Source organism: Equus asinus, chromosome 9 (assembly GCF_041296235.1).
Source record: "Equus asinus isolate D_3611 breed Donkey chromosome 9, EquAss-T2T_v2, whole genome shotgun sequence".
Lineage (NCBI taxonomy): Eukaryota > Metazoa > Chordata > Mammalia > Perissodactyla > Equidae > Equus > Equus asinus.
This window is the reverse complement of record NC_091798.1, coordinates 62,253,256-62,280,111: the sequence shown is the minus strand read 5'-3', so window position 1 is coordinate 62,280,111 and position 26,856 is coordinate 62,253,256. Positions and strand designations below refer to the sequence as shown.

General features: G+C 42.9%; 1 protein-coding gene across 1 annotated transcript in view; it reads right to left on the bottom strand.

Moving 5' to 3' along the window:
• REEP5 (receptor accessory protein 5) overlaps positions 1–16,122 on the bottom strand; it is a 36,604-nt gene extending 20,482 nt beyond the window's left edge. Inside the window, exons 1-2 of the mRNA XM_014842922.3 lie at positions 15,883–16,122; positions 15,050–15,143 (exon numbers count right to left, since the gene is read on the bottom strand). Coding sequence (XP_014698408.1) covers positions 15,050–15,143; positions 15,883–16,000 — 212 coding nt within the window. The 5' untranslated portion in view covers positions 16,001–16,122. The remainder of the gene's footprint in view (positions 1–15,049; positions 15,144–15,882) is intronic.
• Between the last annotated feature and the right edge of the window lie 10,734 nt (positions 16,123–26,856).

Below are 26,856 nucleotides of genomic sequence, written 5' to 3'. Positions count from 1 at the left end.
TTGCAGTCCAGCCAAAATGGCAAAGCTAAAGAATGGGAGGGGTAGGAACCTAACAATTATTTAATTTAACCTTCCTAATAACCCTATGGAATGGGTATTGTTATTCTCATTTTTGAGAGGAAGAAACTGAGGCTTAGGGAAGAAAAATAACTTGTGCAGGGCACCCATCTACAAGGAACAGAGATTGAATTCACACCTAAGACTGACTCCAACAGAGCCTGTGCCTGTCCCACCAGCCCATGCTGTTTTCCTCACTAGAATAACTCACCACCAGCCTGCAGAGCACTTAGCAAAACGTCTGGTCCTAAGTGAGCATTTAATAAATATTTATGGCATTAATATAATACAAAGGAGCTTATAATCTTACTTTTGGAAGGGACCACAGAGATCTACTCCTATACTGGAGGAAATCAAGGCTCAGGAAGGTGACAGTGGTCACAAAGCAGGCAAACAGGAGGAAAGGTCAGTCTCAACATTCAGATCCCGGGAGGACGGCTGTGCGCTCTATCCTCTTCCGTGGGTGGCAGGGCTGCAGGGGAACCACCAGAAGTGAACAGGATGGTGTTGAGTTCGTGCCCTAGTCCACTGGCTCTCAGACTCAGGTGATGACCCACATCCACCTCGGGAACTGACTAAACGATACATGCCCAGGTCCTTCTTCAGACTGAGTATTCAGACTCCATGGCACACAGAGCACAGGCATGTGTGTTCAGAAAGCTATGCAGGTGATCCTAAGGCAGAGCCAAGTTTCAGAACCACCAGCTTCAAGTTTCTGTCTCAGCTCCACCTCCCCATGTCACTTCTAGGAGAGAAAATCCAAATGACCGATTTGGGTCCAATCTGCTGTAGCCAGGGAGCAGGCCACCCCTTTCCAGCAGAGAAAGAGACGCCAAGAGACAAGAAAAGCCAAACCCTAGAGGAACTCTGAAACTGTCCCAACAGCAGCTGGGGACAACTGCAACCACGCTCTCCACAGTACTAGGCCACTGACTTACTCTATCTAGTGCCACCTCAGCCTCAAGTGGCATATGTTAGCTGCACCACAGACACTGACCCTGGGCTCAGAACTACTTCCAGGGGGGCCACTGACAAAAGACAGACACCATGGTCTTACACTGCTCTCTGCAGACTTACTGCCATATTCCCAAGGCCTGGCCACCTAGGCTCGGTGCTGTGACTTCTTTGTTCTCTCTCCTGAGCCACCTACCATGCAGTAGGGGCAGAGCTCCACCTCCCTCAAGCAGGAGGCAAAAGAGAAGTGAGTGCTGGGCGAGCAGCAGAGACGTGGCTGGGGTGCAGACGCCGGCTGGCAACACTACAGGAGCAGCTGGCAGTTCTAAACAGTCACTGAGCAGAATCACAAATCGTAGACTACTGAGTGGGAAAACATCTTAGAGATGCACTAGTTCAAATTCTACATTTTACAGACAAAATAATGAAGTTCGAAGAGGAAAGACTGATACTCAAATGAATTTCAACTCATAGTTCACGGGGGCATGTGTTCGCTCATTTTTTAAGAGCAGGAATGGACTGTTGAAATACATTTTGGTGTATCCATACAATGAAATATTCTGAAATCTTTAAAAAGGATATTAACAGGGAAAGACGTCCAAGATATAGTGTTGAGTGTAAAAAGGAAATTACTAATTTTGTGTTAAAAAAAAAAAGATATATTTGTGTGTTTACAGACCAAGAATGGCACCCAGAAATATATACTTAAAATTGTATAGAGTTAATCCTGGGTATTGCGATTGCAGAACTTTACTTTTTTAAGGTCTTTGCAATGAGTATGTACTATTTTTTATAACAAAAGGGAGGAAAAAAATTCTATTTGGGGGGAAAAAAAACTGGCACCAGACTTTCTATAACTACTTCCTCCTAAGAGACTAGGTCTCTCTTGAGGGCTTTGTTAAAAACAAACACTAAAGTGAACATTCATTTAATTTCTCTCTTGAGGAAACAGTTCATGAGTTTCTTACAAACAAATTTCTCTAACAATGATCAGACACAATCCGTGGTGTGTTAGAGCATTAAAAGCCCTTCAATTCACACATATACAGAAAGATACAGAGAGAAAAGTCATACAGCTCATCACATGAAACTGACTCATTCTAATTTTCTCTTTAAACAAAGCAAACTATCAGAAAATTATGAATTACACTGAATTATGGAAGAGCCAGGCTTTTCCCTTCATTCCTTCCCAGTGCTCGTCTGGCTTGACATCATCTCACCATCCTGAGCGTGCAGCTTTGCATCCTGGTTCCACCACTCGCTAGACACATGACCCTGGGCAAGTTATTCTGGGCCTTAGTTTCCTTATCTGTCAAGTAGGAATAATAAATCTTACTGTGTTGTTGTGAAAATTAAATTAGTTAACACGTGTAAAGTACTTAGAAACAACAACTGGAATGGGGTAAGGACTCAGTAAATATTATCTTACTGGGTAATAATTATAACATGGTAATAATTTATTTTCATAGGGAGGCAAGAGATTGAAAAGAAAAGAGGGCAACAGTAACACTCCAGTCCTTCTGGCTAAGCAGAGCAGGTAAAGGATTAATAGCATTGTTAATAAGGCTAAAAGGAGATTAGAGAATTACTCATGGATTTTAATTATACCTCACTCTTCAAATCCCAAATGCTACAAAGAGTAGAGTGAGCTGAAATCCCAGAAATCCTACTTGCAGGTCAGTGGGAACAAATTCTGACACTGCTGAAAACAGTTCCCAGGCCCAGGCTGCAAAGGTGGACTGGCCAAAATTTGTTATGTATTGGATTAGTACTGATATGGACATAATCTACCCCACTGGCCAGCCCTCATCCAGACCAGTGAGCCCCGATGACTGGTACTGGCTGCCTCTACCCTTGTTGGCCCATCTACTTCTTCATACCTTTGCTGCTGTTTTCTAAAAGCAAGGGCAGGAACCAGGAATGGCCAAAGGACAGCATTAAACACATGTGAAGAAAACAAAGGTTGAGCAGAGATGGTCCTGGGCTGGGACTGTCCCTCCCAAATTAGGAGTCATCATTCAGAGAACCTAAGATATTCCCTGACCCATGGACACGACTAGGCTGCAAAGCCCCTAAGCACTTCATTAGAAAGAAATCATGTAAAGTAAGGACTGTTCATGGGTTTCATAATTTTGTGAGGGCCAGCACTAAAGGAGGCAGTAATCTTGCTAACCTTGGGGCAACCAGCACGAGGAGGAAAGCCAGCACTCCAAGGTCAGCAGGAGAGAGCGTGGATCTCTGCTGCACCAGCCATGGAGTGTCAGCCTCCAGACTGCTGCTTACGTTAGACAATTCAAGGTCGTTATTGCTCAGGCCGCTGTTAAGGGATGCAGCTCACTGAATCCTGATAAGAGAGGTGAGCGGCACCACCAAAAGCTTTCCAAGCCAAGCTTGCGAGACATTTAGACATGGTTAGAACCAGCTATGCTTCCCTCGCTGAGGTTTCATCTAACAAGTAAATTTTTCAAAATGTTCAGTTAACGCTCACTTGGGGGGACAGGAAAGAGATAACCCTCCACAATATTTTTAGAATTATTATAGACACAACACATCCATGTGGGAAAACATCCACTTGTACATGCTCTTAATTCAGATTCATGCTCTTAGTAAGCAAAATAGATAAAAATGCTTTTCTATATATGAATTGTACAAGCCATTTATATTTGTTTTGAACCCTTGTCTTTTTAGGACAAAGTCCATATTTATTATGTGTAACATGTAATAGCATTCAGAAGTTTAAGCAATTAACAAATACAAAAAATATGTCAAATAATATGCTACCCAACTTCTACCTAATCTTTACTATTGTAAATATTCTATGGTTATATCATTAAGAAATTAAAACTAGCAAACGGAAAAGCAGATATGGTGGGGGAAGCCATATTTTCTACATCTGAGATATTTCTGTCACAGTTTCACTTACTGAGATTTTCTTCTTCCATCAATGACAACTTCAGTGACATTGTATCATTGGGATGGATGTTACATTCTCTTACTTAAATGTAGTTATAAATTAACTATAATAATCCTTATCAACTCTTTCAGAATCAAAGGTTATTCCTGGTTAATGGGTATTTCAATGCCTTCACTCACATCATTAAATTGAAAAATGTCATTCCCTACAGTAGAATGGAGTATATACGCATCTATTATATTTATGTATTATACACATATATGTATACAATGAAGGGTAAGCAAAAGACAGATGACAAATCCAAAAAGCTCATTTAGAAGTTTTGCAAGTATTCATTCCTACATCCTATATTCCAAATGACATACTTAAAGGGAGCTTCTAACAGGAAATAAGACTGGCTTAATCTTCTTTACTTTGTGATAATTTTTCTTAAAATAAAAAAAGGAAAAAAGTAAATAAGATTATTTGCTGTCAGTACAAACCAAAAACCTGGCTGGCTTTCCTTTTCTCCAGTAGATTCTTAGCAGAGGGGGACGAAGGAAACGGTGAGAGGAGCCGGGTGATCAGTGACAGAGGCATGCTGAACCAGGAAGCAGACGCCTGGCGCTGACAATGTACTGATACTGTCCTTAAACCTTTCTTAAACCTTTCAGCCAAAACAATGATTCTCATGGACCCAAAGTCCACAGTCAAAAAACGGTTCCACTCCCAATTAAGCAGCCCATGTGTGCCTGGGGCGGGGTCCCCAGGAAGGGGGGTTTTGGAGGCGGAGTTATGGGAAACTGGAAATCTCCATGGGAATTAAACAAAGTAAAAACTGGATTTAATATTAAAAAACTGTTAGTTAAAATTATACCCAGTGCTTAGGAACATGGATACCACTGTCCCAAAACAGAAGAAAGCCACTAGCCAAACCACATATTTACAACTTTGAAGAAGAAAACCTTACTGTACTTCATGGCCCGTGGAATAACAATGCTGCTGATAGAAGTACAGGAAAAAACTGGTAAGACAAGGAACGAAAAAGAGGTAAGTGGAAAAATAAGTGAAAATAAGTGAAAGAAAATACTATTTAGGAGGTTTTCTTAATCATTTAAAAGCCCAATGACACAGAGTTAGGGAACTATGACTAAAATTAAGTCAGTTTTCCTCTTTGTATGTTAATAAAAACAACCAGCCCTGGTTAAGCACTTACTGAATGTCTGATTCTGTGCTAAGTGTTTGACAAATATTATTCCCCCTTTTTACATATGAGAGAGTTTTATAAAAGTTAAGCTATTTGCCCGAAGGTTAATATAGCTAGTGATTATCAGGTCCATGTCCATATGCTTCCAGTTACTCACACCGAAGAAACTTGGGTACATATTACCTGTCCTGTACACGGTTCATATGTAACTTAGTCACTACAATTCAAACTAGCCAAATGACATAAAATTAAGAAACATGCTATGTCTTCAAAGCATTGGCTTTACTACTCTAAAAGCAGGTGTACCCATCAACAGGATTTTAATGTTAACAAGTAGATTATATGACCAGACTGACAGTGCATCAAAAAAAGCAGTTAATTAAAAAAACTCTGCAATGATAAAAAGCTTTGAGATGTACTGTTGCTAAAGCACAAAAAAGCATCTGCTTCTGGTCCATTTGCTTTGTTTTATTTCTAAGGTGGTAAGTTACGTTTAATAGCAAACATTCCAGAGTTCAAGGTAGATGCTTTGAAGCTTGAACATGAAGAATACAGACCATAATGTTTACAATCTTTTTTGATGCAGCAGACACACAATGTGACCATCCACAGCCACTACGCATGGGACTGCTTTTCGCTGTATTTATCAGAGTGTGGGGAGGAACTCCTGACAGCGCAAAATGGTCTTCCTATTTCCTACTACCTCTTGTTTAGGAATCTGCCATTGCAAATATTATTTGACACATACAGTGTGTCAAATTAGAAGGGACAAAACATTACACGTTTTAAGATATAAACACTAGTTTGTTTCCTTGCCAATAAGGAAAAGATTTTTCTTCTTCAAGGAAAAAACGGTCAGAAACTATAGGTGCTCCAAAAGTTACACTTGCAGAGCAGGTGTGCTTTCAAAGCAAGAGGACCAACAGAGCGAGAGAGACTAATGAAAGAAAACAACATACAATAAAACCAAGTTGCTGATTTACTGTTTATGTCATGCCCACTCCTCCTCCCCTACTTGAAAAAAAGATATGAGATAGCTAGCGGCAAAAGCGGCAAAGACATATGTAGAAACTACCTTCTAAGAGGACTACACAAGAACAATGAAAAAAATATACCATGCTCCTTTACCCTTAAGATGGTGTTCTCATAGTATAAAATGACCGACTTCATGAAATGCACAACATGCAGTAAGCTAAATTCACAAGCAAATACATTTTAAGATGAATCTATAAAACGTCTCTTGGGGCCGGCCCAGTGGTGTAATGGTTAAGTTCAGCACACTCCCCTTTGGCTGCCTAGGGTTCGTGGGTTCGGATCCCAAGCGTGGACCTACACCACTCATCAGCTACGCTCTGGCAGCAACCCACATACAAAATAGAGCAAGACTGGCATGGATGTTAGCTCACGGCCAATCTTCCTCAAGCAAAAAGAGGAGGATTGGCAACAGGGTTATCTCAGGGCCAACCTTCCTCACCAAAAAAATATCCCCAAAAAGCCAAACAGTATCTCTAATGGACACTGAATAATAAAGAAAATAAAAGCAGTCATTCAGTGGTCAAACACTTTGGTGTTTAATCACAGGAACCTTAGTAACCAGCTGTGCACCACTTTGGTTTTTAATGCAAAATGGAAGATTAGGCACAGTCCAATATAAACCATGTGAAATGCTGACAGTGCACAGGCCAAGGGAGTCAGACATCCCTACACCTACAACCTGGCTTGGCCCCAAGAGACTTGTGACCCAAGTCAAGTAACTTCAGATTGTGGCCCTGGTTTCCCAATCTGTTAAAGGCAACTATCACCCTAGCAGCCTGATCTCTGAGACCTCTCCTAGCTAACATCTTATAACTCAGAACTGAACGCATTCCACTGTTTGATAGATAGATGGTTTAAAAAGATGAATGGCTGAAGCAATAAAACAGCAGATGTGAATCCTACTGGGACCACCCTTTGTCAACAAAATTGATGGCTCTGTAAATAGAATATCTATGTCAAGTATGGTATCATGAAGTCTAACTTAAGCTCAACTACCCTCACAATCTAGACAGGAACAACCTAAACTGACCTTTTCCAGACAAAAGAGGGTCACATCAAGATGAAGACAACTGTGCAGAGTTACCTCTGACACGTAAATGATCCTTCCACCAGATCGCCTGGCCTGACTATCAGAAGCTGCAGGATATATATAGCAGTGGCCGTGTGACCGAGCGGGACTCCTGGGAACCATTAACAGTGAGCAAGTGATAGAATGAAGTCAGGATAGGTTTCTACAGCCCCCACTTAAATTTCAACTGCTACAAAAAAGTAATTTCATTAGCAATTTTTGAAATTTTTTTTAAACTTCTATATTAATTCACTGTTCCTCAAAATTAATTAATTGGTAATGTTATCAATAGCCGCTAAACACCTTAAAAGGTCCCATATGTATTTACACTTATTTTAAATACCATATGAGGTGATTAAGTTGAAAACTAAGTCCTCACGCACAGTCACTCCTGAAAAAGAGAAGAACTCAGGACAGGGGGAGATGAAGGCAGCTCAGAAGAAGGAAAGAGAGACCCAATCTCTAGGTCCTACATAAAGAGAGGGGAAAAAGGTTCATTAAGGTTTATAAGTAACATTCCAGAACAGAGTATAGTCGGCCCTCTGCATCTGTGGGTTCTGCATGCATGGATTCATCCAGCAGGGATGAAAAGGCCTATGATGGTTGAGCTTGTACTAAACATGTACACACTCTTTTCTCCTTGTCATCATTCCCTAAACAATATAACAACTATTTACAAAGCATTTACATTGTGTTAGGTATTATAAGTAATCTAGAGATGATTTAAAGCACACGGGAGTATGTGTGCAGGTTACATGCAAATACTACATCATTTTATATAAGGAACTTGAGCACCCCCGGATTTTGGTATCAGGGGGTGTCCTGGCACCAACCCCCGGCAGATAACAAGGGACAACAGTATTAGGAATGGGATTTCCCTCCACAACTGCTTTAGAGCCCAGAAACTAGATTATGAATAAATAATTTACATCATGCATATTATTTGTTTCTCAAAACTTTCTTTTCTCTTTGACACAGGCAAGGGGAAAAAAATACTTAACCAAAATTCTGGCTGTATTTCTCCACAAAAATAATCACAAATTGTTATAAGGATATTTGATTATTTTCTCAGTTTTCTCCACAACTCCATCTTAAAACAGTTCAGCAGTATTAGCAGTAATACTAAGTGAAAAGACAACCAGTAAAAAGCTGACAAAGGTAAAATGCTCAAATGATGAAGATTTCTGTTACCTAAGGTAAAACTTACAGAACGGCAGTTATATATATATATATATTCATTTTATTTATTTTTTTTTCAGAATGCCAGTTGTATTTGTGATCCAAGTGCACAGCTGGCCAGAACATTTGCATGTGCTTCATACCCCCCAGAGAAGTAAAACGCGGGCATGCTCTGTCTGCTCTTAAGCACCATTCAAAGAACATACAGTTGCAGAGAGCAAAGCTAGTGTAATAGGAACACAAGCAGCTTAGTAGAAAAGGTATCTGCTCCCAAGTTCTCATGAGCAAAAAAGAGAAAAAGCAAGATAATTACAAGTTCGCAAGAAAACAAACCCGCCCCTTACTAACGAGTCTAAGAAGAGACCTACAAACACACATCCTCCAGCACCCCTAGGGAACCTAGCTCTGGTTCCATGAAACGCAGCGGTTCACAACTGTCAGTCACACCAGGGCGACTTTCTCAAACTCTCCTCTGGGTAATGCACCTCTGTTCAGGAGTCTGCCGTTGCAAATCCTAAACAAGTATTTTTCAATCCATTTTAACCTATGTTCCCTCACTTTATCTGCTGTGTATCATTAGCTAAGAAGATGCCATCGTTTTAACTCGTGGTTAATTATTACAACTCTTGTAATTATTTTGACAAGCGTTTTTTTTTTTTTTTTTTCAAATTATCCCCCTCACCATCCCTTTTCTGATCTGACCTCAGAGGGGTCATCCCCAAACATCTCCTCCTTGAAATTTGTTGCCTCCTGACATAGAACTAAAGGGAAGGCTGCATTGCTGCAGGAAATCCGATTCAGGGTGCCACCTTTAGAGGGGCTCAAACTGGTAAAACAGAGCAAGTCTCTGCAAATAACTATCTATAATTGCTGTTGTCATAAATTAATGCTACATAACATGTAACAAGAGAAAAAGTGTTCACAATACATTCTAACACATGTTCAAAAACCAGTGCCAACGACCATGTGTGCAGACATATGATTTGTCAGTACCTTATTTGAGAGGAACAATACAGTACATGAAGGTAATGTGTTGACAGTGTCAGACCGATAAACAAAAAAGTTAACACCAACAGTTCAATTTTCATCTCTGCCTTGGCTTATGGCACATATCTGTGGAACAGTCAAAGAGCCACATGGGAAGTAATAAAACATAAAAGTTAGAAACATGGACTTTGGAGCCAAACTCCCTGGGTTTAAATACCAGTTTTACCATTGACTAGTTGTGACATCCGAATCAAGTAACTTCTCTTTCTCTGTTCCCTCATCTGTAAAACGGGAACAATCATAGTACTTCCATTGCAGGGTTGTCAAGGGGATTAAATGAGCTCTATCTGTAAAGCACTTATATAGGGATACACAAGTATTTATTAAATAAACTGCTGCACAGGTGGTCAGCAGCCATGCAAACAGCTAAAAGCAGTAACATTCTCTGTACCAGCAGTGAAAGTTTACAATGGTTGGTGAGCACACACAGAAGATAAAATGACGCACCACTAGGTGACCATGAGATTTAAAAGTGTTAGCAAACATTAGATTAAATATAAACACCAAAATGGTGAGCTCGAAACATCTTTAATTCTTCCGACCTTGGTACTAAGATGGGTCTAAACGTGCGCTCACATTTCTGTGTGGTAACTGAGGGTCCAGAGCAACTGTGGCCTCTGTGTGACCCTGGGAAACACTCTCCCTCTCTGTCCCGGGATCATGTGAAAACTAAAGGAATCAGACTACATTTTTGATCTCTGATGGTCCCAGGAAGGTGGCAGCTTGATCCTTAAGAAAAATATGAAATGAAAAGAGCAAAATTCGTACACATTTTTATAGAATTTTAAACAAAAAGGTTGCTGAATAGAACACAAAGCAAACCTCCCTCCTTTCCTTTCTCTGCAGGGCAAAAATTAAAGTAGAAAATAAAGTCATTATATTTTCTCTCATAATCCCATCTGGACAAAGCAGCAGGGACAGGACCACTGGGAGCAGGTACCTTTGGGCTTAGGCAACGGGCCATGCGCATGAAGGGGCAGCGCAGCACGCGCTCTGGAGAGGCCGCTCAGAAGGCTCATTTGTGTAGCGCCATTAAGAGCAGCGCTGCACCAGAAAGAAAAGGCCACGTATCGCGTGATTCCATTTACAGGAAATGTCCAGAACAGGCAAATCCATAGAGACAGACAGTAGACTGGTGGTTTGTAGGGACGGAGGCGTAGGAGCAATGGGAAGTGACTGCTAACGGGTACCGGGTTTCCTTTTGGGGTGATGAAAATGTTTTGGAATTAGACAGTGGTGAGGGTTGCACAGCTTTACAAACATACCAACCACTGAACTGTACACTCTAAAAGGGTTGCATGTGAATGATATCTCAGCAAAATGGGGGCGGGTAGGTCTACCTTAATAATGGAGCTCCCTATTATAATCCAGCAGTCTGCCTTCTCTTATCAGGAAGAGACAAAGGAAAGAGAGTAAAGTAATTCTGTCAACAGCTTTTGATAATGAGAAGGCTGGAATCAGATCTCAAATCACCTAGACAGGGTGGCCAAAAAGTCTAGAAACGTACAGGTGGAGGATTAAAGGCTCTGCTCTCAAGGAGCTCAAAGGGAAATTATGTACACAGAAAATAAGAGTATTTTAAAGAGAAGAGAAAACAAGAGTAATTATTTTTTATAATAAAAATAAGGAACTGATTGTCCTCCCTGAGCACCAGCCAGGCCTTCAGCTATCTGCGTGCTCCAACTGGCCAGGACCTGACCTGCAGCCAGGTGCCCTGAGTCCCATCCATAGGTTTCCCAAGGTGAGGAAAGCAAGGAAGCCACAAGCTTTTCCAAATTTTACTTCCGCGCCCTGCAGCCTCTGGGCCTGATGCTGAGCGTTCCACACAATCTGCAGGCCCCTCTCCATGATGGCCCAGGGAGAGGAAACAGCAGGAGCAAAAGCTGAAAGGTAAGAAAGGAAGCGATCGGCCACAGTTTGGCAGGATCGCCAATTCTTTCCAGAGGTCACAGCAGCCAAGATGACATTAAAATGTAAATCGCACCATGTCAGCCCCTATTTAAAACCCATCCAAGGCAATCAGAAAACGAGCAAACCCCCTACAACCACCCAGAATAAAACGCACACCGCCCATGCCTGATGGCACCACCACCTCTCCTGGCCTCCCTCACCACTTGGCCCTCTCACAGCGCGTCCCACGCACGCACCTCCAACAGCCTAAGCGCCTGCTGCCCCAGGGCCTGGCACACGCTGCTGCGTCTGTCTGCCTCTGTTCTTGGCTGGCCCCTTCTCATTCCTCAGGTCTTAACTCAAATAGTAACTCAGATAAAAATGTAAAGAGGGTCCTTCCTGTTATTCTCTACCACAGCTCCCTGCTCATTTTCTCTGGGTCTGGCCCTCTGTCACTGCCCTGCTATTTACTGCAGCTCACCCTGGCAGACAGTCCATTCAAAGAGGGTAGAGAGCAGGTCCACCTCAGTCCCTCGGGCATCCAAAGTGCTGCCTGGCACATAGCTGGCATTTGATTTTTGCTAAATAGATAAGCCTGTATTTTTAAAAATAACTCTGGCTGGGGAGCACAGGGAGAGTTGCAAGAGGCAAGAACAATTAACGTGAAGGTGAACATAAATCACGCTGGAAGGAACGCTGGTTTACGTGCTACTAATACCACCGTTTTCAAGGACTTTCCGACAGTGACACAATCACGCTGGGTGTGAACAGGCTTGATTAGACTCGTGGAACACTGTCTGAATATTTACTAACCCGGGGTCTGTATGCTTTAGACTGTGCACACAATCCCAGGTCTCCTTCAACCTCCTTCACAAAGAAGAGGCCAGGTATGCTTCCGGACTGTTCTCAGAGTCGGTAGCCATTTTTTCCTTTCCTTCAGCCCGTCTTCGAGGGTAAAAAGCAGAGGTTACTGCTGCTGCTCTCCACCAGCACGGCTCAACATCGGCTGCCCACCAGAATCCTTCACCAATTATAAAAGACCAAGGGGCTTTAAAAATCCCAAAACTCAGGCCACCCGCTCCCCCAGGCCAATTATATCAGAATCTCTAGGGCTGGAACCCAGGCATCACTATTTTTTAAGGCTCTTCAGATAATTCCAAGGGGCAGCCAAGGCTGAGAACAGTATTTGGGGGAAATGTCCAAGCCCCCACAGAAACTAACCTTAATTTAATTCCCTTATGATCATTATTTTAAAGGTAAAAGAGTTGGGTCTACCAAAAGGAAGCAGCCTATGAAGAAATACTAATCTGGAGATACTCACTGTTTCCTGAATTTTTGCCTAAATCACTAAATTCCTTCTAATAGATTTTTAATATTTTCCAACACCTATTAAGGTGTACTACAAATGTCACTTTGCTTCAGAATATTCCAATTGAAAAGAAAATAAAGTGTATATACTGGGTGAATAGAATAATTCTAAAATGTGTAAAACTCACTTACCCGAACTACTCAGAAATATGACTATCTCTACCATTTCACAGAGTTCATAGCAATAGACAGGAACATTTATCTTACTGTAAGTAAAAAGAGGCAGTAATATTCAACTGACTATGTAAAAACTGAATGACAGAATGACTACAAAAAATGATGTTGAAACTGGCTGGCTTGAAATTACTTTAAAATGACTAAAAAAATGGCCCCTGCTAGAATTAATCCACTTCAGGTCAAGGAGAAACATATTCGAGTTCTGTCCACATCTTCAGTCATATCCAGGAATCTACACATCCCACCTAGAAACAGCCTTTTGCCTTTCTTTTTCTTTCTTTTTTTTTTTTTTGAGGAAGATTAGCCCTGAGCTAACATCTGCTACCAATCCTCCTCTTTTTGCTGAGGAAAACTGGCCCTGAGCTAACATCCGTGCCCATCTTCCTCTACTTTATATGTGAGACGCCTACCACAGCATGGCTTGCCAAGCGGTGCCCTGTCTGCACCAGGGATCTGAACCGGTGAACCCTGCACCACCAAAGTGGAACATGTGAACTGTGCCACCAGGCCGGCTCCACCTTTTGCCTTTCTAAAACCCACACCCGTGATCTAACCACACCAACAGAGAAGGTTATGTTTCTCAAGATTATGTGCCAAACAGCACTCATATGGAAAAAAAGGTTTTTAGGCTATTCAGTATTTTAAAATCCAGATTCCTTGCTCGTTCAATATAATTCAAGCAGAGAGGCAGTTACTAAACTGCCACACAAGATTAGTTCTAAATGTGATCAATAATATCCAGAGCACAAAACTGAACAACGCTTCAAAATCCTTCTTTTTAAAAGAACTCCTGTATGAGAATACATACATAAACAGAAGAAAAGTGAAAGTAAAGGAGTGAGCTACCGGGTGATTCTGTCTGTTGTCAGAGACACAGGGATGTGCAAGCCAGTTTGAACTAGGGTTGCCTGCAAACTTCCTCTGTACACTACCTAGCAAGAGACTACATTTTACGGAATACTGCTATTCTTATACCTCTTTCATTGATCGGAAGGCCAAACCAGTTCTCCTGGTCTGCTTCAGCATCTTTTGGTATGAAATCTGGATGGTGCTTTAGCAGGTGATGCTGGAGAGGATAAAGCTCTTCTCAACTGAGGATCTCCAAATTCATAAGCAAGCAGTGTCCTCTATGGACTTTCTGGAGGGCCACTAAGGGAAGATACCAGACTAATAGAGTAACTACTACTTATGTAATTTCAATTTAATTGTTCAAATCAGAACTAACTTCTTCTAAACCACGTTTCCTCCTTTCGAGTCATACATTACATTCTAGCCCAGCCAATGACAGACACAAGTGTAATTATGCGTTATCTGTGTCTTAGCATCCCAGCTGAAAATTTTTCCGTGCTTTATTTTCATCCCTATGGTTGAGGAAAGCTGCAAAGACCAATTCAATGAAAGTAAACTCCACCAGCTTTCCTGGGAAGAGCTGTAGAGTAAAACAAAACTCAATTGTGGGGAAGAATAATTCCTACTTGAATGACTGGAAAAATGAAATTGTAGACTATTTCCAAAATAAACACACTGTAGAGTAAAAACAATCTCAACTAATAATAAATTCAGATCCTAATCTGTCTGATATGATTCATTTTTAATTTAATTACATAAATGAGTCATTTATATAACCAAGGAGCAGGGATGTATTGTGTAAGGTTTTTGTTTTCATATTAGGATAAGCATTTCCATCGCTTTTAACAAGTGGCAAGCCTTTTTTAAACGAAGAAGACAAAATTCTCCTCAGTGCCTGAATTAACATTAATCCGGAATTAAGAAAGCCCTAATTGATGGGGTTTTACTGTCTACGTACATAAACATAAGGTGAAATAAACATTAAAATAATCATTAGGGAGAAGGAATCAGTTCTCTGTACCCGTCGAGATCTCCCCAGCAGTAAAGGTAGGACAACTTTGTTGTAACACTTTCCATTTGGGCATCCATTAGAAGGTACACACGCCGCCAGTACGATCTGATGAAATACGCATTTCGGCTAGCATCAGAAGACCAGGCATCAAGTTAAGGCTCTAAAATGTGTAACCTTAAGCAGTCGTTACTACCCTCCGGTGCTCTGACTGCTCTCGCCCAGGAAATGGGGAGATATAGTAACTAGGGCGGCCCTGGATGGGGGAAGGGGAGTGAAGGGGAAGAAGGGACGGTCGCAGGGGGAGCCACTTACGAGACATAGGCTGGGTAGCCAAATCCTATCAGGTTGCAGAGGAGAGAGGCTCCATAACCGAACACCAGGTAGAAAGCCACCAGCCCGATGACACCTGGAGACACGAGGAAAGAAGCGGGTCAGGTGGCACGACAGGCGCTTGAGCCGGCAGCCCCCGCCCACCCCGCAAGGCTTGGCCTATACTAGGCGATCGAGAAAAACAAACCTCACGAAGGTTCGGCCTGCGCCTTCGCGGGGCTTTGCCTCCAGTCTGGGGATACCGGGCAGCATGCACCTTCGTGCACTTCCTCCCGCCCTCACTCCCCCAGGAGGCCGCGCCGTGCCGCGCACCAGCCCCAGGCACCCCACTCCCCAGATGGTCCGGAGGCCTGGATTCCTGCGCCGGCCCGCAGCCCCCACCCCTCCCGAGTGGCACCCCTTCCAAGTGCGGAGCTCCACGGAAGGTCTGGCTAGGACCGCGGACCTCCGCCACCGTGCCCGCGGGGGACCCCGCCGCTCCGCGCCAACCCCGCGCAAAGCCAACAGGACAAGGCGCTCGGCCGCGGGGACAGACACGTCAGCGCCGGCCCTTCCCCGGGCCCCGGGCGCTCCGCCACCTGGCTGCGGACACGGGCCGGCGTCCCCCCACCCCAGGCCGCCCCGGCGGGGTCTCCTGCCCCCGGCCTTTTTGCGCAGTCAGTTTGGCCCCCGAGCATGCCGCTCGGCCCTGTCTGTCGCCCACACTGCCTTCCCCGATCCCTCTCCCGCTTGCTTCCCCAGCAGCTGGTGCAGGAGCTGCTCCCGGGACCGGGCCAGCGGCGCCGACCCCCGGCGGGCCGCGGCCCCACACCCACCGAGCGCGATGTAGCTCCGGTTCACGCCGGTCTTGGCTTCGAGCTTAGCCAAGATGTCAGTCATGCAGTTCTTCTGGTGCAGGAACTGGTCGAACCTCTGCCTCATGGCCGCAGACATGGCGGGGACCGTCGCGCCGCCGCCCGGGGCTGCTCCTACTGCCGGGTGGCCGAGGAGCGGGCAGACTGCGGCGGGGGCCGCGGCGGGCGGGGCCAGCGGCGGGCGGGCGTCCCTCCCCCTGCGGCCCCTCGCCCCGCCCCGCCACGAGCGCCACGCCCCGGGCGGCGGCCGGCCTGAGCGTCGCCCGGCGGCTCCGAGGGGACCGGCCCGCTTCTGCAGCTGCTCCTGGCGGGGCGACCGTCCCCCGCGTCTGTTAACAGCCTTAATCCAGTGCCGGGGGGAAGGGAGTGATGACTCCTGTGAGCTCCTTTCGCAATCGGACTAGTGCAAAAAGCAGGTGGGAAGGTGGAGGCGCCCTTGTTGCTCCCACATGCTGCGTAGTGGGACTGGTTCGATGTACCTGCAGGGCTGTGCTCAACCTGCTAAGGCTTTTTAAATCCAGAAATTGTGATCTACGACCATCCTAGAAGAATTCTTTGGTTGCAGACCTGCCTTTTCCTTCGTTGCCAGAATTCGGCGTAGTCTAAGACCCTTGAAGAAACCTGGTGCACCCTTTTCCGGAGGACACCTTTTCCAAGCAAGTGCTGCGCTACGTAAACCTTTTCATGGTGGACTTGCGTTTGCTTGCTGTCTGGTGTTGTGGAAACGTTTCCAAACCCCGGTGGCGGAGACAGTAGTCTGCACAGGCCTGCAAAGCAAAATTACCCTGAAGATGGTAATTCCAAGCCTTAGGGCAGGACCTCACGTTGCTTCTTTCAGAGTGGTGTGCTCGTGCGCTTCCAACACCAAAACCTAGGTTGATGTTATTTCTGACTCATTATATCAGGAAACTCCTTTTGAAATTAGTCTTCCTAACTCCTGTGACTTGCACACTGCTGCGGTTGTCCTCATTGCTTAAGCTTCAAAGGTTCCCACTACTTACAGGCTAGAGCTCCGACGCCTTAGCATAGCATTCACTGGCCCTGAACACAAACTGGCCCCCAACATTCTCTCTTTGTCCTACACAATCCCTCTGCTCTTTGAAATTGTCTTTCAAAGCACGGTACTGCCTTCTACTTCTGCAAAAAATTATCTTGCCTGCTTAGTTTTTTCCCTTTATGCTAATTCTTCTTCCTCTTTTCTTCCCCAGAGCTTCTTAGCTCAGTGCTCTCAGCACTCCCACTACCATCCAGCCAAATCAGCAAACAAAGTAAACGAAATAAAAAATGAATGGGATTATTGTGATAGGCTCCCAACTGAGCTGTCCATTTCTTTCCACCTACAGTCAGTTCTCAATGTGGCAGCCAATTGGATCTTTTAAAAATGCGAGTCGAGTTGTGTTGTCTTTGCTCTCAACCCTCCCGTGGCTTCCGGCTGCCTAAAGAGTGGCCTCAAGGTCATAGGTGATGTGGTGCATCTCTCCCTTCTAATTTCATTTCCTGCTGCCTGCCTCCTTGCTGTGCCTCAAACAAGGTGAGACCCCCTCCATCCCCTCAGCTTTGACTTTTCTTCTGTTTCATTGGTTCTCAACCAGGAGTGATTTTGTGCCTCACAGGACATGTGGCAATGTCTGGAGACATCTTCGGTTGTCAGGCAGATGGTCATAACTGGGGTAGGACGTGCTACCCACTCCTAGCATCTAGTGGGTAGAGGCCAGAGATGCTGCTAAACATCCTGCAATGCACGGGACAGCCCCCCACAGCAACGAATTATCCAGCCCCAAATGTTGATGATGCTGGGGTGGAGAAACCCTCCTCTATCTAAAAAGCTCTTTCCTGAGATAACCACTTAACATCTCCCATTTTTCAGGTCTTTGTTCAAATGAAGCCCTCTCTGATTTCAAATTGCAACCCCCAATGCTCTCTAGCCCCTGTCTTGCTCTATTTTTCTCTATAACACTTATTACTGTCTGACATTCTATATGATCTACTTTTTAAATTGTTTTTTCTTTCCCCAGTAGATTATTAGCTCCATGAAGGTAGGCATTTTTGCCTATTTTGTTTACTTCTCTATCTCAAACACCCAGAACAGTGCCTAGCACTTAATAGTCATTCAATAATTGTTTTTGGGCCAGCCCGGTGGCACAGCAGTTAAGTTTGCATGTTCCGCTTCCATGGCCTGGGGTTCACCAGTTCAGATCCTGGGTGCAGACCTACACCGCTTGTCAAGCCACGCTTTGTAAAGTGGTGGAAGATGGGCATGGATTTGAGCTCAGGGCTAATCTTCCTCAAAAAAGAAGAAAAAATGAAGAACTATTTGTTGAATGAATGATTATCTATCACGTATTGTACTACCCAGTATTCTAAGTGTTACATGTACTAATGCATTTAATCCTCACTGCAGCATGAGGCAGATACTGTTTTACCCTCATTTAACAGAAGGAAATGAGGCCTCATAATTTATAAATGTCAGAGCCAAAATTCAGACCCAGGCTCATACCCCTACATCATAGTACTGTTTTGGTTTGGATATGTCCCCTCACAAAGAAGATATGTTGGAATCCTACCACCCAGTACCTCAGAATGTGACCGTATTTGGAGATTGGGTCTTTACAAAGGTCATCAAGTTAAAATGAGGTCATTAGGCTGGGCTCTAATCCACTGGGACTGGTGTCCTTATGAAAAGGGGAAATTTGGGCACAGAGGCAGACACACATGGAGGACAGATGATGTGCAGACACACAGGGAGAAGGTGGCCATCCACAAGACAAGGAGAGAGAGGCCTGATCCTTCCCTCACAGCCCTTGAAAGAAACCAACCCTGCTAACACCTTCCCTGGGACTTCCAGCCTCCGGAACTATGAGACGATAAATTTCTGTTATTTAAGCTATCGAGTTTGTGGTCCTTTGTTACAGCAGCCCTAGCAAACTATTACAGCTGCCTGTCAGAATAACTGATTTCTGAACTTTTAAACCAGTTTTGAGTTTGTATGATTTTCTACTAAGTGGATAGTAATTATTCACTTATCTGGAAGTTGGGGTCATGTTTTTGAGTGCTTCGAAGGATTTGCTATTTGATAGTTTTATTTATTTTTAAGCCGAGGAGCAAAATCCTTTTAAGTTAGATATTCAGATCAGCCTAGGTTTTTCTCACTACATTTCATGCAGTGTCAACATTTGTGCTATATCAACTATGCGTAAAGTATCTGGAAGCATACTGTTCATTTGGATTTCTTTTGTACAAATATTGCTCCCTTCCCAGTTTCCTCCTAACTTAGATTCCAAAGTTTTTCTTTCCTCCATCATTCCACCTAACACTGGTAAGATGAGGCAGCATAGCAAAGCATAATGTGTGGAGCACTGTCTGTATGGGGAAATCCCAGCTCTACCATTTAACTGTGTGTCTTTGAGCAAGTTACGTAAGCTCTCTGTGCCTGTTTTCTTATCTGTAAAAAAGGGATAACAGTAGTACCTGTTCACAGGATTGTCATGATGATTGAATGAGTTGCTATTTGTAAAGTTTTTGAAGAGGACCCGATGCAAAATGTGTGTGTTAAAATAAGAAGGAAAGAAAGAAAAAACACAGCTCGATGCTAAAATTGAGATAGAGGAATATTACATAATTCTTGCCTTAGGCAGTTACAATCAGGTTGGGGAGTGTGGGACCCTTAGCTCATCCAGTCATCACTATGAAGCTTAGACTCTTTCACAGATGAGAAAAGAGATGCAGAAGATAAGATCTCTGCCTTAGGTCTCAGATTACTCACTCACTCAGATTTATGGAGTACATCCTATGTGCCAGACACTACAAGACCTGGGAACCAGACAGACCAGGTTTCTATCTGGGAGGCCATGGAGAAGGCTGGCGGAAGCAGGCTGATTGTGGCAATTCCTAAGAAGGAAGTCAAACCAACCTGGGATGATGCAAATGCTATTACTATACCTTTCCTGGGCTAAAGAAAGTTCTGCCAGAGACCTGAAATCAGTCACTTTTGCTCTCCACAAGCTGTTTCTTCAGGTTAAGATAATTTCTCAACTACTTGAAGGCATTAACACATTTTTGTTCTCACTCTCATTTATGCTAGGAAGAAGATGTAGCACATAATTTGCTGGATAATCTCTTCATTACCTTCCCCCTATCCCCACATTTGGAGGGGACCCTGGCTGTTACTGGACGAGGCAGCCAACCTTCTCAAAATCAGGAGACCCTCAGGCTCTGTGGACACGAGCCTGTTGGCACACAGCCCCCCTCCCTCTGCCGGACGAGGCTGAGGGTGACGTGTCATCAAAATAAAAAAGGGAAAAGGCAAAGTAAACTAAACCTGAGACACAGACTTGCCAGACGACAGGAGGAAAATGCAGAGGCTAAATATAGCTCAAGAGGGAGTATTAAAAGAGATACAACATGGGCGCTGGCCCAGTGGCGCAGCAGTTAAGTTCGCACATTCTGCTTCAGTGGCCCGGGGTTTGCAGGTTTGGATCACGGGTGCAGACATGGCACCGCTTGGCAAGCCATGCTGTGGTAGGCGCCCCACATAGAAAGTAGAGAAAGGTGGGCACGGATGTTAGCTCAGGGCCAGTCTTCCTCAGAAAAAAGAGGAGGATTGGCAGCAGATGTTAGCTAGGGCTAATCTTCCTCAAAAAAAAAAAAAAAAGAGAGAGAGATACAACATGAAAATTACAAAGCTTCATTGACTACATTTGAATTACATTTTGTTTGCCCCATTTGTCTTATCCTTAAACATTTTGTACTGAAAATATGGACAAAGCATTTTTATCACATGTCTCCATTTATCAAACAAGAAGTTGAATTTTAGAAATTTACTGCTTACAATTGAGAATAAATCAACCTGGGAAAATCCTTTTTTTTAGCAAAGTATTTTTATTCTGAAATTAAATACCATAATGTCATCATTATTGCACATAAATCTATTTTCACCGGATATAAATGTGCCCTCTATTTCACCCCTTCATTTCTCTAATGGCACCTGCACAGGAGACAAATCAAAAATAAGTCACTGAGAGGTTGTTTCTCTGTTCAAGACCAGTTACTCCAGTTCTGGACAAACCATGGCACTTGGATTCCATACTGGGGTGGTACTGTGTCCACTGACCCTAGGATATGGTTCCAAGCACAGAGAAAACTCTGGATTCGCCTCATAGCCTACAGGGTGGCATGCATTTTTGCTTTTCTTTCCGTGTAAGAGAAGGACCAGAAAGAGTCAGACACTTTTGTGCACTTCCGTTGGTGACTAGGCATCAGGGGAATTTTGTTAACTTGAATAAAGGAACTGACCGGTTGTAATAGTTTCCTACTGTTGCCACAACAAATTGCCACAAACTTGGTGGCTTAAAGCAACACAAATTTATTATCTTACAGTTCTCTGTGTCAGAAGTCTGACACAAATCTCACTGGCCAAAACCAAGGTGTCATTGGCAGGGCTGCATTCCTTTCTGAAGGCTTAGGGAAAGATCCGTTTTTTTGCTCATTTTGGATTGTTGGCAGAATTCAGGTCCTTGTGATTGTAGGACTGAGGCCCCCATTTCCTTCCTCATCTTCAAAGCCAACAGCAGTGGGTCAAATCCCTCTCATACTTCAAATTTATCTTTCTTTTTCTTTCATCTCGTCTCTGTGACTCATCTGCCGTCCACTTCCCTTTTTTTTTTTTTTGAGGAAGATTAGCCCTGAGCTAACCATTGCCAATCTTCCTCTTTTTGCTGAGGAAGACTGGCCCTGAGCTAATATCCATGCCCATCTTCTTCTACTTTATACGCGGGATGCCTACCACAGCATGGCTTTTGCCAGGCGGTGCCATGTCTGCATCTGGGATCCGAACTGGCAAACCCTGGGCTGCCAAGAAGCAGAATGTTCGAACTTAACCTCTGTGCCAGCAGGCCAGCCCCCCCTTTTTTTCTTTGATGAGGAAGATTGTCGCTGTGTCAATCTTCCTCCATTTTGTATGTAGGATGCCACCACAGCATAGCTTGATGAGTGGTGCATAGGTCCGTGCCCAGGATCTGAACCTGCAAACCCCCAGCTGCTGAAGCAGAGCACGCAGACTTAACCACCATGCCACGGCTTGCCCCTTCCACTTCCCATTTTAAGGTTTCATGTGATTAGATTGGGCCCACCCAGATAATCCAGGATCATCTTCCTATTTTAAGGTCCATAACCTAAATCACATCTGCAGAATCCCTTTTGCCACGTAAGGGGACATATTCACACAAGTTCTGAGTATTACGTCTTGGACATCTTTGAGGGATGTCCATTCTGCCTACCACACCAGCCTTACATTGGGGATCCATAACAAGCTTCAAGGTCCCTGGAAAGAATGAACATATTGAGATCAATCATCTGGTGTAGTCCTTTTCCTCACATTAGGGGCCCACCCAGGACATGGCACAGGCTTAATTAAGGCACAGGCCCTGGAGCAGATGCCCTGGCTCCATTACTTACTAGTTGCGTGATCTTAGGAAAGTTCTGACTCTAAAAGCCCCACTTTCCTCAGCCTCCAAAATGAAGATAATGTTAGTATCTATCTACTATACACTGAATGTTTGTGTCCTCCCAAAATTCGTATATTGAAACCTAACCCCCAATGTGATGGTATTTGGAGGTCAGGCCTTTGGGAGGTCATTAGGTCATGAGGGTGGAGCCCTCATGAATGGGATTAGTGCCCTTATAAAGGACACCCCAGAGAGCTCTCTTGCTCCTTCTACCATGTGAGGACACAGAGAGAGGATGGCGTTCTATGACCCAGGAAGCCAGCTCTCACCAGACCCCAAACGTGGCAGCTCCTTAATCTTGGATTTCCCAGCCTCCAGAACTGTGAGAAATAAATGTTTCTTGCTTAAGTCACCCAGTATATTTTTCTTATAGCAGCCCGAATGGACTAATACACTACCTCATAAGGTTGCTGGGATAAGTGACGTACTCTGTCTAAAGCACTTCATAGAATGCGTAGCCTTATGAAGTGCTGATGCAGTTTTAGCTAATCCGAAAGACTCATACATAGACAATGTATATAGTCACAAGAGTTGAAGCCTAAAATTTCTCCCTTTTGTCTCACTCCTTTGATTCCAGGATTTGGTATCTGTGAAAATAAAAATATTCTAGAAGAAACAAGAGCATGTTTTCATCAGTACTTTGGCTAAGGGAAAGGGAAGGAAAATGAAAATTTATCCTGAGCACCTATTTTGTTAGGCAGTTTGTGTGCACGAAGGATCTGAGGGCATATTTTAATGGGGTGGAAGCACCAGGTGCTTGAGGATTAAACGAGTAGGCTTTCCCCAGGCACAAAGGAGTGAAACAAAATTGCTCATTTCCTAGTTTTGTTTAGGATCCTTTGGCTAATTGTTGGCCAAGAGAAATGGACTCTCCAGGCCTGCACAGATAGGAGCAAGAAACTGACCTAACAATGCGTGTCAGTTCAAGTGGAGCTGTTCTCTGACATGCAGCAAACTGATTTACGCAGCTCTTTATCACTGGGCAGTCTCCAAATGCTTCCTCTCTCTCTGTCTTTCAGCCTTTTTTAGATGAGTTTTGGCTCAAGAACCTCCAGCTCTTGGACATCAATCATGCCATGACCACCCTGGTTGACTCAAGGACATGCCTCTTCCTTTGAATACATAAGTAACTTTTCCTTGATTATGAGCTCCGCCATGCAGTTAGGAGAAAATAACTTGTCCAGTGGGCTTCTGCCTTTTACCCAGGGTGGTCTCTCTCAAATTGATACTGATGTAGATTTGTAACTGACTAGTATTGGGGGATTTGGAATAAGGTTTGGAGGGGGACAGGCTTAATTTTTTTCACACGTTTGTTTCTAACAACTCTTTATCTATCAGCCACCATAACAAAACCTCAGCCAAAAGTGAGAATTTATTGGTCTAAAAAATCATGATGTTTACTGTCTCCATATAGCACCAACTGTTGTGTGTATCATCTTAGCCAGCTTTATAAAAATTTGCTGAAAAGTCACAAGTGTTGATATTTTAATGATCATTCTTATGCAAACAGTTTGAACTTGGAAACGTCAATCGCTATAACTGTAACTTCTAATTTTGTACAGTAGTAACTGAATATATGTTTAACACAATACACCAAGTGCATATCACACGTATATTTGGTGTGTTTATAATTCCACACTGTGGCATGTGAACTGGATTAAAGGAGGCGTTTCCATTTCTGGATTCTTTGGGAATGTGATTACTTACAACTTGTGACTTTAACATGTAGGAAGACCTTTATACTTAGATTGCTTGATATCAAGTTCACAACTTTCATTTAATGTTAAACAATGCCATGATTTGGACTAGATGCAGACATCTTAAATAAGCCTCAAAAGACTTGAATGCAAAATTAATTGGAGGATAGAGAGTTAACTTGATAAATTAAAATAGAAAAACAAGATTGGCTCAATTTCAGAGTCATCTTTTTAAAATAAATTATTTTTCTTAGTTCCCTCAAGTCATGTTTTCCAGTTCCTATTAATTCAGCAGAGAATAGGGAAAAAAGCAGCTTAGAATGAAGACCTGTATCGGTGTATCTAGTATGGTTGCCTTTCATTTGCCTTAATGCATCTATATGGACAGAGGAAAGTGGGGAGTTAAGCAACTGTCTTTGGATTTACCAGTAATTATATGAATTATATGAATAATTACTTAGTGTAGACAGCCCCAGGCTATGACCTTTCAAACTAAGTCAGAAGTCAGAATGACTTAGTTTGAGACCAATGAATGGTCAGTGCTGTTTTGTCAAGTATAAAATAGATTCCAGAATACACTCCTCCATCCTTGAAGTCCCTTCCCATTAGTGTCAGACCTAATTATTTAGATTTAATTTTTTAAAGCTTTGACACTCATTTTCAGAAGGCTAATGAATCACCAGTATTTAATATTCATTCATTTAACAGTTATTTACTGAGCATCTACTATCTGCTAAGCGCTGAAGATAAACTGCAAACCAAGATACATAAGGTCGAAGATTTATGAATCTCTAAGTAGTTAATAAGCATAGCAACATTTGATATTCATTGTTGAGAATTTGAAAGAAACTTTAGTATCTTAACCCAATATTTATATTTTTTCACCACTAGATAGAAAACTATTATCAATAAAAAAACTTCTCGACTTGACTGTCATAATGTCATTTGTTGTCTCTTTACCAAACACCCTCTACTCTGCGAACAGCAAATCCTTTTCAGCTCCGTCAGCTTTTCTCTCCCCCTTTCCTCAGATCCAATAGAAGTTGGGGGAGTGGTGACTTCACGGCTGAGTCATCATTTTGCTACATTATATAATAAATTCATAAATGCTAACAGTGGAAAAAACTAAACAATGGGAAAAGATCTATTGTTTATTTCTTGTCTTCCAGTCTCCCAGTATTTCCCTAGTGGGGTCAGTTGTGAAATTGTCAGACCCATGAGGAGTCACTGACCTGACCAAGCATCTGATGATGATAATCTCTTTTTATTCTATAGGGAGACATTTAAAACTGTATAAATAGACATCTTATTGTTTTACCTTAATGCAAAATGTGTTAGCAGTTAGCAATTGTTTGTTAGACCAGTGAACTAACATCTGTTAACAATGAGACTCTGGCATCCCTTCCCACATGAGTAATTCTGAGGAAAGGAAGCCAGAAGAGCAGGGTAGCAGTCACCCCAAAATAGCCCTGAGACTGCAGCTTTGGGCAGAACAACCCATTGGCAAAGCTGTGAGGTGAGCAGAGCTGTTTTTCCATTATTCATCTGTTTTACACACATCTATATAGTGGCTGTGATGTGCTAAGCATTAGGCTCGAAGATAAACAAGATGTGCTTCCTGCCCAAAGAAATTTATAAATTTTAGCTTTCTTCTCCTGACATTTTTTTTACCTTTTCACACCCCATATGTCCAGTATCCTAATACTCCTTGTTCTTTGCTCTCTTGATTCTCTCCTCTTATCAGAAACTCTTTTTAATTAGCTACAAGTTGGGAAGAAACTGATAGTTAATTCATACTAAGATGTAAGAGACTGTATGGCTCAGTACATAATATCCTACTACCTTTCTCAGAGGTGTTTGCATTTTCAGAGCAAGGAATCCCTTAATCTGAAGCGGTGAAATTGATGGCAGCACTCTAGGCATTAGCGAAGCAAGAGCAGAGATGCTTTCCCCTGAGTTTATGTAATTTCCTAAGGGCCACTGCATGTGGTGAAAGCCAGGCCTGACTCTGAGTCCTAAATGCTCAGTTCGCTTTGAGATATGAGCCCTAGTAAACCAAGCTGACTACGTTTTTTTGTGTTAGTATAATTAAACCAAAATCTCTTAAGTATTAGAGCGTGTTTCTCCGTTAGTCTGTAATTAAAGAAAAGTTTTCATGGCTTTTAAAAGTTTATTATGCACTTATTCATTCAACAAACACTTGCTGAGTGCCTGTAAAATGCCAGTCATACTATTAAGCAAAAATAAAAATTCCTATTGGCATTAATAACACAAAACATAAAATAGGTAAGCATAAACCTGACATGATATGTGATGAACACATTTGAAGAAAACTATATAACTCAACTGAGGAACATAAAAGACATGGGACAAATTCAATATTATAAATATTTAGTTCTCCCCAAATGTATCCGTAAGTTTAACACAATCCCAACATTTGAGATGTGACAAAATGATTCTAAATTTCACCAGTAAGAGTAAGCATGCAAGAACAACTACTAACATTCTGAAAAAGAAGAGTATGAGGAGAACTTGCCTTACCTGATATGTAGCTACAGTAATTAAAACCATGGATCCTGGCGCAGGAGAGGACAAATCAGAGAAATAAACCAACCTACGGACAGACACCAATATATACACGAAATTAGCATGTGAAAAAAATAGAAGGGAATGGCAAAAAAAAAAGCGAAACAAAAAAAATCTAAAGGCAAAAAGCAAATCTGGAAAAACCTTTA